Genomic DNA, 19240 nt, shown 5'->3' on the forward strand with positions numbered 1-19240 from the left:
GGCATGAGTAAAATACTGTATAAGTACTGTATATGACAGCTGGGTCTCACAGAATGGCATTGTGCTACATGGCTTTTTCTGAGGCTGACAAAGCGACTGTGCGACTCATCTGGGAGCAGTGTGAGCCACTCCTGAGGGGAGCTGGCATGCTCGATGCTGATTACGGTTTCAACTCCCATTGCGTTACGAAGCAGACTTTGCTTTTCACAACATGCCATAGCCAGCCAGATCACACCGGATCCCTTTACCTCCCTGCAGCTTGGCCCAGACACTGACATGCTGTCTGGAATAGACTTTAATACACACACATACACACACACCCCTCTGGACTGAATCAGAGTTCATCTGATCTGAAAGTACCGCCAGTGAAGTTTATGAACGGAGCCCTGTCAGTCAACATTAGCCATGAGAGGTGGAGAGGCTATGTTGTGACAGAAACACACCAGTTGTATCACTGCTGGTGATAAACATGTCAATTGAAGTTTGTTAGATATGTGGCTACTGATAGTGACAGAAAGAGGTACGAGTGGGATTTTTTCCCCCTGCCATGATCAGTTGCCTAAAGAAGTGAAAAACTCAATGGCTCTGATTTGCTAAGATTACTAATAAGTAATGGACAATAATTTTCTTGTGCAACCTAAAAAAATAACATAAACTCATAGTTATGGGTTATTTTATTATTGTGGTGATTGTTGCACACTTTTTATTTTTCAAAATGTGTATTTAACATCTATGTTAGGTGATCCAATCAGGGCCATTTCTTAAATATTATTTTTCATTTTGGACCTAGTTTAAACTGGATTTTAGGGCTGTTCAACTGAAAATTGGGTCTATAAAACACATTTCAATTTCTTCCACAATCCTCAGTTTTAGATTTTCTGAGAGTGCTTTCAAGTTTACACACTTAAACCTTTAGGAAATCAGAGCCAATGTGCATAAAATGCATGGAAGACATTTCTTAAAGGGCCATATTATTATTATTTTTTCTACATTTTCAACTTTCTTTAGTGTGTAATGTTGCTGTTTGAGCATAATAAAGGTCTGCAAAGCACAAAGTCACTACAAAGGGAGTTATTCTCTATATCAGTAAGCACCGTTTCTGAACTCCCTGGATTGCCTCCATTGTAGTGTTGAGCTTTCTTTCTTGAATGTGAATGTCACAATATTCCTCATTTAATTAATGCCCATAGAATGCATACGCAAAAAAAAAGGTTGAGGTTAATAGTTTGTCAAGTTGTGTTAATAGTTTGTTGAAACTCCCGGTTATCGTAAGGTAGCCTGGATGCCAGCCGCACTTAGCCCCGCCCACAACATTTGAGGTCGGGAACTTGATCTGTTGTGGAGCAACTATGCTCGAACCAGAGCTGTTCGGACCAATCAAATTGTCAGGGCGGGCTTTATACGATGATAGACAGATGATCAACCATAACGTAATCATCCACGCCACCAAAGAGTGCTTGGGTTAAATAGTCCTCAGAGTATCCTTAAATTCTTTTTTACAACACCGCCAAAGATCGTTTACACTCATATTCTCCTTCTACTTCTTCCAGCATGTGTGCAGTTGAGTTCTGTTGACAACTATGATTCGCTCCGTTGCTCTGATTGGTTGTAGGTCCATCCAATTGAATGCAGAGACATTTTCTTTCCTGGTTCGGTTGACAGCAACCTCATAATCACAGCCCAATGGAGCAGTATCAGACTCATATTCTGACTAGAATCTGAGTATGATAACGTCAGGCTAATTGTGAAGGCCAGGACATTTCTGAAACAAGCTAGAAGCAGTTGACCAATCACAACTCATTGATCCAGCTGATCAATCAGAGCACATTGCTCTTTTTGGAAGGAAGGGTGTCATAGAGACCAGAACTAAACAGAGCATTACTGACAGACTGGGAAGAGAGGTGCTGCAACAGTGTAAAACACTCTATGTGAAAAATAATTCAAGCATGAAAACCTGTTCTAGTATACCCCAATTTTTTTATATTGCATTTAATGTTCAGAATGCCAAATGCATATCTAGATGTATTAGTTTTGGACCAGATATACTGTACCTCATAACCTTTTGCTTTGCTTTATCCTGCAGGTCCATCAAGACAGAGTCCACTGCTCATTTCTCTGAGTGGGAACTATTCATCTCCCCTCAGTATTACTAGCTCTGCTAACAAGGTTTACCTTCACTGGTCCTTCGATCACACCTCCAGCCACAAGGGCTTTCGCATTCGCTACTCAGGTGAGCATTTCAACACATAATCAAAACACAAATTATATTTGGAATTCACCAAGACTGATTTTATTTACATTTTTATTTTTGTATTAATCATAGATGCAAACTCCTCACCTTTAGGTGAGAATTCACCTTTTTGAGATCAAAATAGGTCACCTACAAGATTTTTTTCTTTCTTCTCGTTTTGTGAAGTGACATTACAAGGTAATAAATAAATAAGCAAAAATAAAAAATGAAAACGGGCAAGGCTGAGACATGCAACAAAACAAAGGAAGCGGGCCCTTAAAATTCTGGTGGCTAAACTCAGAAGAAATAGGGTTTAACTTACGAGTTGGTGTACAAAGTATCCCATTTTGATGCATTTGTAGCCAGTGGGATCTTCAGTTTTCAGTTTTAAGTGTTATTTGAGTGTTTTTGAGTGTTACATTTTATCTGGTTGTTGTCTTTTATTTTTTATTTATGTATTCAGCTCCCACATCTATGAAATCTTTTTTTGTGTGTTTTATAAGGGTTGTTTTGCCTCTTACCTGTTAGAATTAGTTTTCAGGCAGATGCAAAGATACTTAATAAAATGAGCATGAAATGTAAACATATTTAAAAAATAAATAAAATAAAAATAGTGTTCTGACCTCGGATAAGGTTTTCTCTATCCACGCAATGTTCTCACCTTTTTTACTCCTCACCCGTTTGCTTCCCTGATTAATAGATTCCTAGCTTTGTATTGTTTTAGTGGTACTGTTGTTCTTCATAGTGTTCAGTGTATTTTTCACAAGCTATTAGTTTGCAGTTTGAATTTAAACAATACAGTGAAATAATACTATTGCATCTTCACTATCTGCATGCAAAAACAAATATACAGTGTAACTAGAATAGTTCATAAGCAAATGACTCTTATGAGCTGATTCTTTAAATTAATCATTCATAAACACTCATGAACTTACTCATCGGTTTGGCTTCCAAATGACAATCTAACAAATAAAATATGACTTCCCAACTGCCTGAATGTTTATGACAACTTACAGTTAAAGATACACATTCATAAACGGCCAATTATGACTCTCCGCTGCAAAAACAGAATTACGTAGGAAATACTGCCACAAGCTATCAAAACCTGATTGCACCGTTTCATGAGCAATGGCGTAATTCTAAATGAGTTATTACCCTGTAAATATTTAAAAAGTTTCCGTATGCTCCTAATCATTAGCGTTTCAGAAGAATGACTAATCACCCCTTTGTCTGGCTCATCAGAGTCCCTTCTCTCGGCATCAGCTTGTTTAGCTTTTTCCGCTCGCTCCTCGCATGATGGATTTTTGATATAGGACTCTGTGACAGTCTGGGTTAGCAGCAGCAGCACACCTAGGTTTTCCACCTCAATATGGTTTCCCTTCTGTAGCGATACCTTGGTGGGACAAAAACAGATGGTGGGACAGACTCAAAGCTTCATTCGGTTTTCTTTCTCAATCCATCTTTTATCTCCACAGGCTGTTGCTTCATCAACTGTAGTAGCTCCTTGCACTTCTCCTCCTTCCCTCTTTTGTTTCTCTTTTCATTTTTCTTTTTAATTCTTGACCTTACCTTCCCTCCATCACCTGTGTGAGGTTTTCTGAATGGTGAAAGGTTGAAAGCTGACAGCATTGACTTTGCAATTTAGAAACAAGGGCCAAGGGCCATGAAAGGTTGTTTACATTGTGACTTTATTAAATGCAAAGCTGGGGCTCTTGGGTCATAGTCAGGTAGGAAACAGCAGTGCGACTAGGTAACGCAGACTTCACAAAGTAATTGAACGGTGAAGGCTAAATTTCACTAAGCTTTCTCTTACAGCCAGACCTCTGTGGCCAGCAATCAATAGCAGTCTTTTTTTAGCCATTTAGAGGGCAGCACCTGCTCTATCACATGAGTGTAATAACGCACAAAACAAAACCGGTCCGCAGCACTCTGAGCCATTTAAACCATTAGTGGAGGTTTTATTCAAAGTTTTACTACAGGTATGTGATGTGTAAACTTCTAAATTTGTCCATTATCTATAATCTCCACTGTCAGTGCTAATGGATGAGAGGCTGGAAACATTTTATGTTTCAGTGGATTGATCATTGGAAAGATTTGTGTCTTGTAAAACTTGAGTGTTGCCCTTGCATTACTGTGTCATCTGTATATATTTATTTTTCTTTTTCCTACAGTGAATTAGCTTTTACTTCTTTTAACATTTTCTGTGAAGAGATAAAGTCCTATTAAATGACTTGATGAGCGCAGTTTCTCTCCTGTGTTGATGTATTTTTATTATTAACTTATTTATTTATTATATATGTCAGAGTCTTGAACCATGATTTGATACATCAGTATATTTGGTCCTTGTAATCTCCACTATAAAAGTATTAATTTCTTTCCAAAAACTAAACAAAAACTAAATTAATATCTTTGTGTTCTACGAAAATAGACCAAAATATACTGATTTATCAAATTAATTATTAATTCATTCATTAATAAAAAAAAAAACATCAACACAGGAGATAAGCTGCGCTCATGAAGTCTTAGGACTTCATCTCTTCACAGAAAATGATAAAAGAAGTAAAAGCTAACTCACTGTAGGACAAAGAAAAATACATAAATAAAAATAACACAGTAATGCAAGGGCAACACTCAAGTTTTACAAGACACAAATATTTCCAATGATCAAACCACTGAAACCTAAAATATGCAAGGACGCATAAATTGATAAAAAGTGACAGTAAAGACATTTATGTTACAAAAGATTTCTGTTTCAAATAAATTATGTTCTTGAAGTCCTGAATCCTGAAAAAAAATGCATCACAGTTTCCATGGAAATATTAAGCAACACAACTGTTTGCAACATTGATAATAATCATAAATGTTTCTTGAGCTGCAAATCAGCATATTATAATTATTTCTGAAGGATCATGTGACGCTGAAGACTGGAGTAATGATGCTGAAAATTCTGCTTTTTTTACATTACACAGTATATATAATCAAATATAAAATGAAATCTTTCACAACATTAGTGTTTTACTGTATTTTTGATCAAATACTGTAAATGCAGCCTTGCTTAGAATAAGAGACTACTTGTAAAAACATTCATATATCTCCTGCAAGTTATATTTATCAGCTTTTGGGAATACACTAGCATATAGATGACCTCAAATCACAGCATACTGTAAAAACCCATCAATCTTTATGGGTTGTTAACATAGGACACATCATTTTCTCATTCTCATGTACATGGACATGTTTCACTTGGGCATCTTTGACTATTGCATAGTCTCACGCCATCAGCACAATGTTTTTAATATGCCTTTAATGTAGCTATAGTTAACAGCTGTTCAGCTTTGAAAAACACGTCTTGAGACCCCTCCGTTCTATTCCATTTTATTGCCGTTTATTGCCATCTAGCTGTTTTCAATGCCAGAATGTGTCCTGTGTGAGCGGTCCCTTACTCTCCTAAAGGAAATTATAATTGCTAGGCGTTGTGTTGGACTGAAATTAGCATTGTTGTAATGGAATTTAAATGGAAGTTGGGTATGAGCTTGTTCATCTAATCCTGTCATTCGCAACACAAGGGCATATACATAAGCGGCTGCTTACACTGCAGAAAATCATTTTCTTAATCAGTACTTTTGTCTCATCCATTATAAGGTGTGTCTTGAATATATCTTGAATTCATTTCCTGTGCAATTTGGCTTCTCAAGTTAACTTTTCTTTTTTAAGGGCAACAAAGATACTTGCATCCTGCCTCACTCCCATGACGTCTTTTCCAGGAAACCTCCAGTGATATTACACTAATTAACTCGCATTAATGAAATAGTCCGGGGGTAACTTCCTGAAGCCCCTGTTTTAGGGCCAGCAAGCCAAATCTGTTTACTTGTATTACTGAAGGATTTTATGGACATGTGAACTCATGAAACAGATAGGACTTTAATGCGGTCATAGCGATTAATAATGCGACAAATTGCATTCCTGCCCCATTTCCTCCTAATTTCCTTCATACATCCTTTTATATTATGCTGGTATCATTACCGTCATTCTTTTTCTTGTTTGGTCTGCAGCGAGAACATTCCTGCTAAGATCTTATCCCAGGTGCCTCGTGCCACAGGAGAGAATGTGGCCTGGATTGCACATGCCAAACAGCATAACTTTGTATAATGACTATCGTTTGTATTCTGGATTACAGTTTAGGCAAACAAAGAGTACACAAAACGATTTTTGTTTTGTTACATATCCATCATTTATGATGTTCCTGCAATTCAATGTCATGCATCTTTTTTAATCAGTCCTCTGCTCTCGGCTGCATTAATACCTGCTATTTCCAGTAAACGGGATGAGGAATCGAAATGCAATAAAATACGCACTGGAGCAGGAGGTTTCACAGACGGATGGGTTTTTGACTTCTGGCTGTGTTTATATTTGTATGTTCTACAGCGGCGTACTGCAGTGCTCCGGACCCTCCTGTGAATGGCTCGGTACACAGCCTGACGGGCACGAAGCTGGGCAGTACCTTACGCTTCAGCTGCGACCGGGGCTTCAACCTGATTGGCCAGACCACCGCCACCTGCACCCGCACCCCACAGGGCATCCACCAATGGAACGCTCCGGTGCCGCTTTGCCAAGGTGAGTCTCAAGGTGTCCAAGACTCTTTGGATAAAGTCTGGAGGCGTTTATCCTCCTCTCTGAACTCTCTCTGCGAAAGACCAGCGCCGCCGTGGCTAATTCTGTATTCCATCAATGTTTAGGGCTTGGCTGCATCTGTCAAATTGCTCATCACAATAAATGGGTTAGCCAGGAGCCATAGCTGCGAGACTATTGCTAATGTGCTGTCCGTGGGGAGAGTCTCCTCAGAAAGAGGCAGTTATCATCCACTAAAGCAGGGGCCTCCACGGGGTCCACCGTTTTGCAGTTTCAGAAGTGCTGCGTTTTATCACCACTTTCTGTCTAACAAAGGCCTCACCTGTGAGCGGGCTGGATTTCTATTTGACGGACGGTGTGAGATGCCTTAGGCCGAGAGCCTTACAGCGCTCCCTCTGCTCTATTGAACATACTGAAAGGTCTTTTTTGTATTGGGAAATGGGAGTTGACTCGGGATTGATTGAAAGTTGACTAGCAGGGATATTACATCCATTATGTATCAGTCCTTTAAAGGAAGAGGCATTATAATGACTTTCAAGACTAGAGATGACTGTTGAGGATAGTATAGTTATAGTAACGTTCACACAAACAAGGGACCAGTCATAACTTTCACCATTGTGGCCTTGAGAAAGACACTTCACCCCAGGTTGATCCATGGTTGATCCAGGTTGCGAATGTTCCTGTAAGTGTCCTGTAAATCACATTGGATAAAAATGCTAGCTAAATGACAAATAAAGATGTTAGAGGAGGCAGATCTATGGCCATTTAAACTTTGAATCAGTAATGCATGTCATCCTGGTACGTTGGTGTTCGGATTTGACACACAAAGTTTGTGCCAAAAAGATCTCTGGATGATAGTGTCATCTGGAAATATTTTTTTGTTTTGTTTTGTTTGTTTCTATTTGCTTTCAGCTTGTATTTGTTTATTTTTGAATAAATGATAGTTTGTTTGAAAAATGTGATTTGCATTATTTGATCAAATGCAAAACCAAGCGTCATCTGCAAACTATTAGTTTTGTTTATTTTAGTTTTGTTTCTACAATATTTGCCTTTTAATAAATGTCAGTTGGTTCAATATCTATGACATTAGGAACATGACATTACAACATTATATGCCTGATGAAGGTCATGGGACCGATACGTTGCTAATAAAGCTATTTTTGATACCTTTGTAAGTAGATAGTGTGTGGGATTTTTTGGTACTTTCTCCAACCGATCCATTATCTGCAGGTGTAATTGTTAATTGATTATTTTCTATCTAATCTATGACATTGACATTGCTATATTTAAGTGTGGCTCAAGTGTCCAAACACTTGTTGGGACCGCAGAGATTGTTTTGGACTCTCTTACTCTCTGATGGCTGTACAGGTTGATCTGTATTCTTCCATGTCCAGATGTAATCCACATCTTAGATTGTGCCTGTTGAGCATTTCTAGCTGCTTTTGTTTACCTTCCCAGAAACGCTGCAAGCTCGTGTTTGCAGAGTCGCAATGCTGCTTTTGGGGTATTCGCTGAGTGTGTTTACACTGAGTATTCTCTGAAGTATGACGGCAAAAAGAAATAGCCAGTTTTCTTGGGGTTTTGAGATAAGAATTCTATATTTCTCTCCTTCACAGTTGTTTCCTGTGGGATGCCCATTGCTCCAGTGAATGGCACTGTCATCGGACAGCACTTCACTCTCGGCTCTAGAGTCACATTCTCTTGTAATCCTGGTTTCCGATTGGCCAATGCTCAGCCGGTGTCAACACTTTGCCAAGAGTCTGGGAGGTGGAGCCCGATGGAGACCCGTCCTCGCTGTGTCCGTGAGTTCATGAGTGGCACCATCAGTTGAATGTTCTTATTTACGTAACAGACTGATAATACACATATTTTATATATTTTTTTAATCTTTTAAACTATTTAAAATAAAAAGAGAATAGAGTGGAATCCAAAAGTTTTGCGCCACATACAATCTTGAATTAAACATTTTGTTTAAACAGGATTGTGCAAATTTTCGCAGGAAACCATATGTTGCACTATTTTTAGGTCTAAATCAAATGAGCAAATTTTGATTAACACTAACTTTGTTCCTCCAGCTGTGACCTGCCCTGACATCGGCCACTCCGCAGTGGATCATGGGAGGTGGAGGCTTATTTACGGCATGCAGAATAAATATGAGGCCATGATGATGCTGACCTGTGACCCTGGATATTTCTACAAGGGTCAAAGGGTCATCCGCTGCCAAGCTAACGGCACCTGGGATTACCCTGAGCCGAGACCGTCCTGTGAAAGTGAGTACTATATAGGCTATAGTGAAATCAATTCAAATTATGATTTTTAGACGATAAGTGGTTTGTGGAATGGATTTTTTGGAAATTATATATATTTTTTGTATTTAATTGAAAACCCCTGATCTAATATGTCATGAATTCATTTGCAAAAGTCAATTTACATACCAAGTAAAGCCTGAAAAAAGGCAATTTCAGTACTTTAAAATGAATGTCCTGTATTAAAAAATCCAATGGGTCTTGTATTCAGAATTCCATTTAAATTACTCTTCATCTGAATTCACCTAGTCATTTCCTGTGGTGACCTTGGAACCCCTCCGAATGGGAATAAAATAGGAACATTAACCGTGTACGGAGCGACTGCCATTTTTTCCTGTAACACGGGTTATACTCTGGTGGGCTCCAGAGTGAGAGAGTGCATGTCCAATGGCCTGTGGAGTGGAGCTGAGGTCCAGTGTCTTGGTGAGTGTTTTCACTTCCCTTATGGGTAAATTAGATTTGTTCAATCAATAAATATAGAGAAAATGTAGCCATATGTGCTCTAGGTGAATGTGATTTCACCAAGTACAACATGCTCCTGGATTAACATCTCTGTTGATCCTGGAACAATAATCAAATCAATTAATTAGATTTTAGGAATAAGTGAACAGTTTATGTCAAGTTTAGACTTAGAACCAGGGTTAGGTGCTTCTACATCAGTGTTATTCACCTATCATTTTAGGGATAAGTCATGGGTAGGGATAGGAATGTTGTTCCAGGATCAGCAAAATATGTTGATCTAGGAACATGTCTTACTTGGCAAAATCACTGTGACCATGGGCTTTATATGAGCATTTGCAATGTTTTTCTTCAACAGCTGGACACTGTGGCACACCAGAGCCTATTGTGAACGGCCAGATCATTGGTGAGAACTACAACTACAGAGGCAGTGTTGTTTACCAGTGTAATCCTGGATTCCGACTCATCGGCGTGTCGGTTCGCATCTGTGAGCAGGACCACCGCTGGTCCGGAAAGACTCCTGTCTGTGTCCGTAAGTTGTTGTTTACTGATCTGATTTGAAGTTTTGTGAGTTTTATGCCTCTATGGAATAAAATAAACAATTTAATGGCATTAATATGTTGCTCTGTAGCTATCACCTGTGGACATCCAGGCACCCCTGCTAATGGTATCACTCAGGGAACGCAGTTTAACCTGAATGACATTGTGCGTTTCGCCTGCAACCCTGGTTATGTTCTACAAGGTGCGATCAATTCTCACTGTCAGCCCAACGGCCAGTGGAGCAACACTCTGCCCAAATGTAAAAGTAAGTCCTGTGACTTCATCAGTGCCGATCCGTGTGTGTGTCATTTGCAGAGGGAGTGTGAATAGTGCTGTGTCACTTTAAAATTACTTGACTTCTCTATTCAACGCAGTACTATAACTCAGCATGGTGTAGAACAAGATTACATGTTCTAATATATCTTAACTAAGAATTAACAAGTTAAACTGTTAAGGCGAGACACGGCAGGTGAACATTGTTTTTTCATGCAGTGGTCAATTTTGAGATTTTAGGCCAGTTTGCTCCCTTAACATGTAAGCTTTCATGTCAAAATAAAAAAATGTCAACATTGCACATTAAGGTGGTTATTTAATTATATTTTGTCACCGTGAGCCTTTAAATTTCTACCCGAAATCATCAAAAGTTATTCTAGCGTGATCTCTCGTGCTGTCTTAATTCATAGAAACATGTCATGCTTGGTATCATTATAAAGCTCTGTCTCACACACAGCGCTGTCTAATCCAAATATGGCCATTTCCTTTATAGAACTTACCAACCGCGAAAGTTTGCAGCCGAAAACCACATCTGATTTGTCAATGTGAATTTCTCACTACGCGCTGCCGTTTCCTTGTGTATTCTCCACCTGATAGAAAGTGCAGACAACGGCGAAATCAGCTCATAAACGTTCATAGAAAAGGCCAAGTAGCAAGAGCTAGTAAAAAGAAAGTAAACAACTACAGATTAGACGACGAAACCCCATCAGAATTAGATTCAAATAGTTATAGATGGACATATACAACAAACAGGGACAGCTCGTCTGCAGTTTTGTGACTGTTGTTATGAGTTTGTTAAGGTAGTTCTCTTAACGTAGTTCTCTAATAGCTATTGCTTTTAAAAATGTATTCATTTATCAATTTCCATGTGTTTTAAATATTATACACTACTGATATTAATGAACTGAATATATATTTTGTTTGTAGGTTGGGGGTTTTATAGAAATGTATGCAGTTATACAGTATACAATTTTAAAGGCCGTTTTCTCAAAATGAGTTTTTTTCTCACACTCAAGAGTCAGATATATCCACTTCAGTAGCACCTACAAGCACCAACTTTTGCAGTATTATACTGAACTATATTCTGAAGGCTTTTCCTGAGGGATTTGTTGATATATCATTCCTATCCTGAGTTATAGGTCCTTTAACTCCAAAAAACATGGCGGAAATTGATTTTTTAAGGCTATTGTCAGTATTCTCTAATTTACTAAAGCACAAAATAAGATATCCAGAATCCCCTCTGTAAAAGCCCTCTCATCTAATATGTCAACAAATAGAACCAAGAATTTTAAACATGGTCCTTTCCAATTTCCAGATTTTGTTTTTGGAAAAATATGGAAATGAGCGTATATTTATAAGTACATAAGGCCTCATTTGCATATTAAAACATTAATATACACAAAACTTGTAATACATTTTTTTCTTATGTTTATGCCAGTAATAAACTGGAGAAGTTTCACAGTGATATCTTGTAATTTAAAAAAAATCCCTATTCACCTGTAGTGTCTTGCCTTAAGGATAACCGCATTTAAAGGATTTAACATAAGGCAAGTAAGGGTTTACATTAAAAGACTTTAATGCAACTTTAAAAATTAGCAAATCTTTAGCATTAAGGCATGGACACATTAGTGAATTTTTGTTTGCAATTTTTGCATCCATTGTCTATTGTCAATAATGTAGCGATGTATGAAGCTCATTAGTCACTTTCGAACCAAGCAGCTTTCTATTGTTCAACACGGACCAAATGACCAATTTGAATCCACTGCGAAATCTGCATGAGGAACTAATTCGCTCTCACATGAAAATCTCGATCGCTTAGTTTCTTTTTGAAATTACTGCATTTTGCTGTAAAAATTCACCAAACAATGGTAAATATGACCACTCTGTACCTCTTACTGACTCAAAAAATGCTCTAGGTGGGGCGACAGATGATTGCCATAGCTCCAGCCAATGACAATATATGTAAATCTATGTGTTTAATCAGATATATTTATTTTGGAGTTGCCATATATAAGCCAAAAGAGAAAAAAAATACCACACATTGTGAATGTATGGCATCACTCTGGCTGAGGAAGCTGAAGTGGTCTGATCATATCAGCCACGGTCTCTCCATCATGGTCTGTCATTAGCACAGAGCGTGGGAAGACGCCCTTTTAATGGCACAAAAGGAGCCGGTAAAAAATGCTATGAGCTCCGAGCTGCATCAATAATTTAGTAGGCCTCTGCACAGCCCTGCTAATCAGCACCAATTTGTGTCTGAGCGAGCCACTTCTATCTCCAAAATGGCCTCCTAAACCACACAGATAAGTTGGATAGATCTTAGATCTGCAGATAATTGAACCACCTCCCCTCAAAAATTGCCACTGGCCAGCGGGAGCATCAATTTTAATATCGAATTATGGCCAAGCACAAAAAAAAAACCAGATTGTTTTCATTTGTTCTTTTCTTTTTATTGATTTCAAAAATGTGTTTATTTCTGACTTTGCTATTAACATTTTAGTAAAAAATCAAACTAGTATTTTTAAAGTTATAAATGGTGGCTTCATAGAAATGGCTCTGGCTGGCTCAGTTAAGAGCTATTAAAGGCATTAGCATGCATTACTACCCTGGAAAGTCTAATTCTGTTGACAAGCTGTCCCTAACGGAGCGATTTTAAGGGAATGTTGCTGGCCTCAAACGGCAGAAGGGACACTCTGGAGTCAAATAACGAAGCCTGTCCTCTTCATTTTGCTTCACTTTTTCCCCATAATTGCACATAAAATGTCACCAGAAGTGTGTTCAACTAAATTCGTTAGAATGAGACACATAGTTTAACATAATAGCCCATCTTCTTGCCTTGGCTTGCTCGATTGCTCTTGCACTGTAATGTACTTTTTTGTTTTCTTCTAGTGCGTGAATGAATACAATTTACTGCTGATTTCTTCTTTTGGTTCTCCATCAATCCCTTTTGTCCTCCTGTGTTCTCGTTCTCTGCCTCTTTTTGGCTTCTAACTAACACACCAGCACTTTCTCTCCATCTCTTCTTTCTCTAAGCCCAGTTCATGTCCTCAGCCACCCCCTACACCAGCCGTTAATGAAGCAACTGTTTGTGTTGTGGTTTCAAATATTTGCAGAAGTTTTCCAGAAGCCTTTAATCTTCTTCAAAAATCGCCTTTTTCTGTGTCATTTGTGTGGTGAAGAGTTAAGGTCTTTGGAGACATTTCACTAAAAACGAATTGCGCCCTCTGGCAGCGACATTTGTTTCACATGATTCACTAAAGGAATTGCACAAATCAATTAATGGCACAAACAAGCAAAAATGTGTGTTGAACGTGATTTGCATGTCACAGTTGCCCATTATTCAGAATGGCTTGCTGTGGAGGAGGCCATAGACAATGGTAATATTTACGGGACTTACTGTACAGGAGAATATATATCTCCTTATAAGAATAATCCTTACTCTTGACCATTTTTAACACATCAACTTTGAGGACGAAATGTTCACTTGTTGCCTAATATATCCCACCCACTAACAGGTGCTGTGAGGAAGAGAGAATCAGTGTTGTTCACTTCACCTGTCAGTGGTCATAATTTTATGCCTGATCGGAGTATATATGTATATGTACACTTACTGTATAGGAGAATATATATATATATATATGTGTATGTGTGTGTGTGTGTGTGTGTGTGTGTGTGTGTGTGTGTGTGTGTGTGTGTATATATATATATATATATATATATGCATTTATTTGAAAAAAAAACACATTTTTAACATTATACATGTCACTTTTGATCAATTTAATGCATCCTTGCTGAATAAAAGTATTAATTTCTTTCAAATAAAAGAAGAGATTACTGACCCCAATCGGTGTATTTCTCAACAGTATTCATCATAAGTTTCTTTTTGTCTTTCTTCTTTCTTTCCTGCTTTCTCTCGCCCACTCTAGTTGTGAACTGCACTGATCCGGGACATGTTGAAAATGGTGTCAGACAGGTCCTGCCCAGCGGGCCTCATCGTTACAGTTTCCAGACCGCAATTTCTTACAACTGTAACCCTGGATACTACCTGCTGGGCACCAGCACTCTGAGCTGTCAGGGAGATGGCACATGGGACCGCTCCCTACCCAAGTGCCTCTGTGAGTCATCTTAGCCTGATAAACCATCACTCAAATAATTCCATAACCTACTTTACTCTGATCTGTTTATACATGTGACATTGTGCACTGTGGCTAAGTTTTGCCTTTTTGTCTGTGTGCCGCAGTGGTTCTGTGTGATCGTCCCAGCATGCCTCCGTATGCACAGATCTCGGGGGACAGACGCACAGTGGGCTCTGTTATCCGCTTCAGCTGCATCGGCCAGCGCACCATTGTGGGCAATACCACCCGCATGTGCCAGCTGGATGGCCAATGGAGCGGCTCCCTGCCACATTGCTCTGGTACTCTAAATCTTTTCCCTGCTCAACATGCACATTTTATTCACACAATTACAATTTTGCTCAACAGATACTTGCATCATCTGTATGTTTGTATCAAATTTTATTCAGGACTTTATTAATATATAAATTGTTTTAGAAATATTATTTCAAAACATCTTGAGTGCCTATTTTGTCCTGAGCAGTGGAACTGACAAAAATCCTTCAGTGATTGCAAGTTCTTTGGTTTCCCAGCATGCTCTGCACATTTGAGCTCTTCTTTGCAGTGACTATGATATTGAGATCAAGGTTTACCACTCAGGACAAAGCAAGGACTTACACACAGCTATCACAAAGGTTACAAAACAGTTACTTATGTTCAAACATGCAGCAATATTATGAAGGCTATGAAGACTTTTTCTATTATAGAGTATATGCAAATGTTGTATGCTGTGTCTTCAGGGCAGTACTAAACCAAAGTACTAATGAAATGAATGTTTTTTTTTCTCCTTATTTAGCTCTCTTATGTTTTTGTAAATATAAAACAAACACTCAGATTCTCTAACAAGGGAATGTAAACTTTAAAAGAGGGGAATATTTTTCCAAGGTTTACAAATTTAAATAAATATAATATATACACATTGTCAAGGCAAAGGCTCCTTTGAGATGATACCATCTCTGAGGTCTAGTAAGCATGCGAGATGATGAATCAATGGCTTCAGGATTACAGCCCAGATCAGTGGGTGGTAATACAATATTGCTATCTAGGCAGCGTCCGGAAGGGCGAGGAGTGTGTCCCCCCATAAACTGCTTTAATCTTTTCATATTGGGCTTGGCGACACAGACTCCCACATGCCTGCCAGGTAATGAGCTGCCCTGCTCCACTATAAACACATCAGCCCATTGCAGCCCTCAGATATGCCAGAAGAGCTTCATCCCTGGCTGTAAAACCACTGACAGGTTAATGTCACAATTCATAACATTCATATTTCTCAAAAGATTGCAGTTTCTTTCTGCCAGCTGTCAAAAAGTGCATTAGAGGTTTTTTGCAACAGTCTGCACACCTTGTGGTTAATAACTGGCCTGTCAATTCGAGTTTCTGAAAAAGATATGTGCTATGTAAATAGTAGGGATTCTTTAATATTTACTTTGCCCTTCACCGAAAGACTCTCCATTCATTTTGAATTAGTGATTGTTTGTTGAGCATTACCAGAGGATATATGGGGAATAGAAAGATCATTTGTAAATGCATCAGTGGATCAAAATAAGAGGATTTGCTGAAGAACATCATGGAGTGCACACGTCGGCATTATGAGCGGGGAAATTAAGGGAAATTTTCTGTCCCTGGTGCTTTTTTTATCCAAAGTAAATTATCACCTAAACCAAGCCACTGTGATGCCTCATTTTCATCTCCTTTTCCAGGTCTACCACCGAGAGTTGTTCAATAAATATGAATGAAATTACTCATCATCTTGTGTAAATCTCAGTTAACCTCTTTAAATAAAAACCTAATGTAATAGAGAGCAAGTTTGAAAGTCCTGCGGGGCATCTAGATTGTAGTTTTCCATTCATTCGTCAAAGGATTTATATTGGACTGGTTTGAGGGTATTTTTATTGCACATAGACATTAAACCAAATGTTTAGACTCATGGTACTTAAAGTGTATAGACAGCTCCGTTGATTTTAATGAGAGTGATTTAGTTTAGAGTTGCGCCACACCACGTTGGGTGGTGGTTATAAAAGCTTAAAATGCACTCCCTTTTCCTTGTATTGTGCATTCAGCACGATATATTTTTATTTTATTTTATTTTGTATGTTTTATTTTACTTTCCTTTTTAATGTTTTGCAAAACAATTTAAATGTGCAAATTTAAAGGCCATACCAGAATGATACACTGCCATATGAAACAATATCACTGGTTAGAGACCCCTGCTGTACTCGTAAGAATTAGAGTCCAAGTACTCATAGTCTTTATATGTGTGTTGTTTCAGGGGATTCTGCCGGTTTATGTGGAGACCCTGGCATTCCAGTGCACGGGATCCGTCTGGGAGAGGAGTTCTCTGTTGCGAGCATCGTACGATTCAGCTGTGAGCCCGGCTACATCCTGACGGGCTCCTCTGAACGGACCTGTCTGGCTAACGGGAGCTGGGTGGGCATCCAGCCTGAATGCCATGGTAAGAAAAATGAAACCTGGGTGGTTGCAGAAGAATGTGGCTGAAAACGCATGATTAATTGCTTCTGCCTCTGGAAGATTCTGCTTCACCCAAAATTGTAGCCTATGCAAATTTCTCAGACAGAGAGTTATTTGATTCTTCACGCAAATTCCCTTGTGTTTAAACTTTGTGCAAAACAGGAGAGGGAGATGGAGACAGACAGACTGAGATGGAAAGTGGTTGATGAAAAGTTATTTTCATCTTGATTGTTCTCGTCTGTTCTCTGCTGTAGCTTTAAAGTGCCTTTGTACACCTGGGGTGTACACATGTTACACTTCCACCGTTCTGTGTTTCCTTTTTCCCCAACATGCTGAACACTATCCAGTCAAGTTGCCCAAACGACTGTGCCGGCCCTGCTGGTCCCCTGGACACTGCTCTGCTGTGTTCGCACTCTCTGCTTCTCTCTTAAATAGCATTATTATTCTGCTCGTGTTGGTTTGTTGAGTCTGGCTGTGGAGTCAGGCTGACATCCCAAAGAAAGGCATGTCAGAGAAGCAAAAAACCCAGGTTAATTACCCGTGCGGAGATGCCTGTCATTTTTCTTACCCCACTTTTTTAACACCAGCCATTTGTTTCATCTCACATTGTTAACAGTCACCCCTAAACATTCGAGATATTTTTAGTTTTGCATCTCCTACAAAGCACACTGTCATCTGAATTCATTCCTACCTCCCAATTGCTTGGGGGTTGTGAGTTTGAAATGTGTGTGCGTGCCTAAGTTTGTGTTTCTCTATTGATTTGACCCCTGGGCTATTGTTATCCATGCCAGTTCAGCAAACTGTGGGGGCTTAAAAGGTGGATTCTCAGAAAATGCAGACGTTTCAAGAGAACAAATCAATAACAGCCTAAACCCCCTATCATAAATTTACATCCTGAACACACCATAAATAGTGAATTGTCTTAAAGTGCAAGGGGAGATCAAGAAGACTTTTTTTCCCCTTTCATTTATGTCCTCTTTACAAATGTTTGACGTCCCAGCATTCACTTATATGAAGTAATATGACCATTCTTTTCAGAATTGGTGGGTATTATAATAATGTGGTCATCAACTAGTGGGTTGTGATGCAAAAAAACATTCCTGCATGCGAATAATATATAACATACTCATCAAATGGTTATTTTTGCTATCCAACATACTCTGCACATAATCACTCATAGTTTAAAAAGCAAAAATACCCATACCTTTTTTTTGGTTACACTTTATTTCGATACTCCGCTTTAGACATTCTAACTATAAGTAACTTTGCCACTACATGTCAACTAACTCTCATTAGAGTATTAGTAGACTGTTAGGGTTAGCAGAATATGTTGACTTACTGGCAAAGTTACATATAGTCAGTATAATGTCATTTGGGGAGCATCAAAATAAAGTGTGAGCAGATATTTAGCAGACAGTCTACTAATACTCTTAATGACTGCTAATTTACATGTAGTTGCAAAATTTCTTTTGAAATGTTATCCCAGTCCCTAATATCCCAGGGTTTATGCTGACCACAATGTATGGTGAATTATTTGTTTTGTCCAATAAACATATTTGGTTCTATGTTGGTTCACCACTTGGTGTCCAATATAAAATATGTATCCTGACCCAAGTGATGATAACCTATACCAAAATGTATTTAAAATACATTTAGTTCCTACTAAGGATACTATAAATCCATTAACATATTTACTGACATACCACTTAAGACTTACTGATATACATATTATAATTACACTTTATTTGGAGTACGTCTTTATTGCACAATGAACATTTCTTAATATTAAGCCTAAAATGTGTTTAATATCACTGTTAGTAAAGATAGTATCTATCTAAATATATTTAAAGTGTACTTAAGTATATTTGATTCTGGTAAAGTGGAACTATTGCAAGTATACTTTAAGTATACCTTTAGTATATACATTTAGTATACCTAAAAGTACAATGGCAGGGTATTTATTTTAAGTACATGTAAAATGTATTTGTAGTATTCTTAGCATAAAATAAATGTATTTCAAATACATTTTAGTATATTGATTTTTTACTAGAGAAAACAAAACCTTTTAAGAGCCAAAGGACACTGGGGTGTGTATAAATAACCACAGGTAATCACTAGTTTGCTGTTAGTTGTTTTAAGCTCGCTATTCACCGCTCAAGCTCTTTGTTTTCATGCTGGCAGGTCTCCAGTTCTCAAACCTCTTGCCCATATTGGTGGCATCC

At 38.4% G+C, this 19240-nt stretch overlaps 1 protein-coding gene across 1 annotated transcript in view; it reads left to right on the forward strand.

The window, feature by feature from the left end:
• csmd2 (CUB and Sushi multiple domains 2) overlaps window positions 1–19240 on the forward strand; it is a gene marked incomplete at both ends in the record, with an annotated part of 367659 nt that overhangs the window by 338031 nt on the left and 10388 nt on the right. Inside the window, 10 exon segments of the mRNA XM_079829996.1 lie at window positions 2084–2230; window positions 6656–6844; window positions 8476–8661; window positions 8935–9129; window positions 9415–9588; window positions 9983–10156; window positions 10256–10429; window positions 14364–14552; window positions 14678–14851; window positions 16819–17001. Of these exon segments, the coding sequence (XP_079686122.1) occupies window positions 2084–2230; window positions 6656–6844; window positions 8476–8661; window positions 8935–9129; window positions 9415–9588; window positions 9983–10156; window positions 10256–10429; window positions 14364–14552; window positions 14678–14851; window positions 16819–17001 (1785 nt within the window).

Source organism: Gobio gobio, assembly GCF_949357685.1.
Source record: "Gobio gobio genome assembly, chromosome: 11".
Taxonomy (NCBI): Eukaryota; Metazoa; Chordata; class Actinopteri; order Cypriniformes; family Gobionidae; genus Gobio; species Gobio gobio.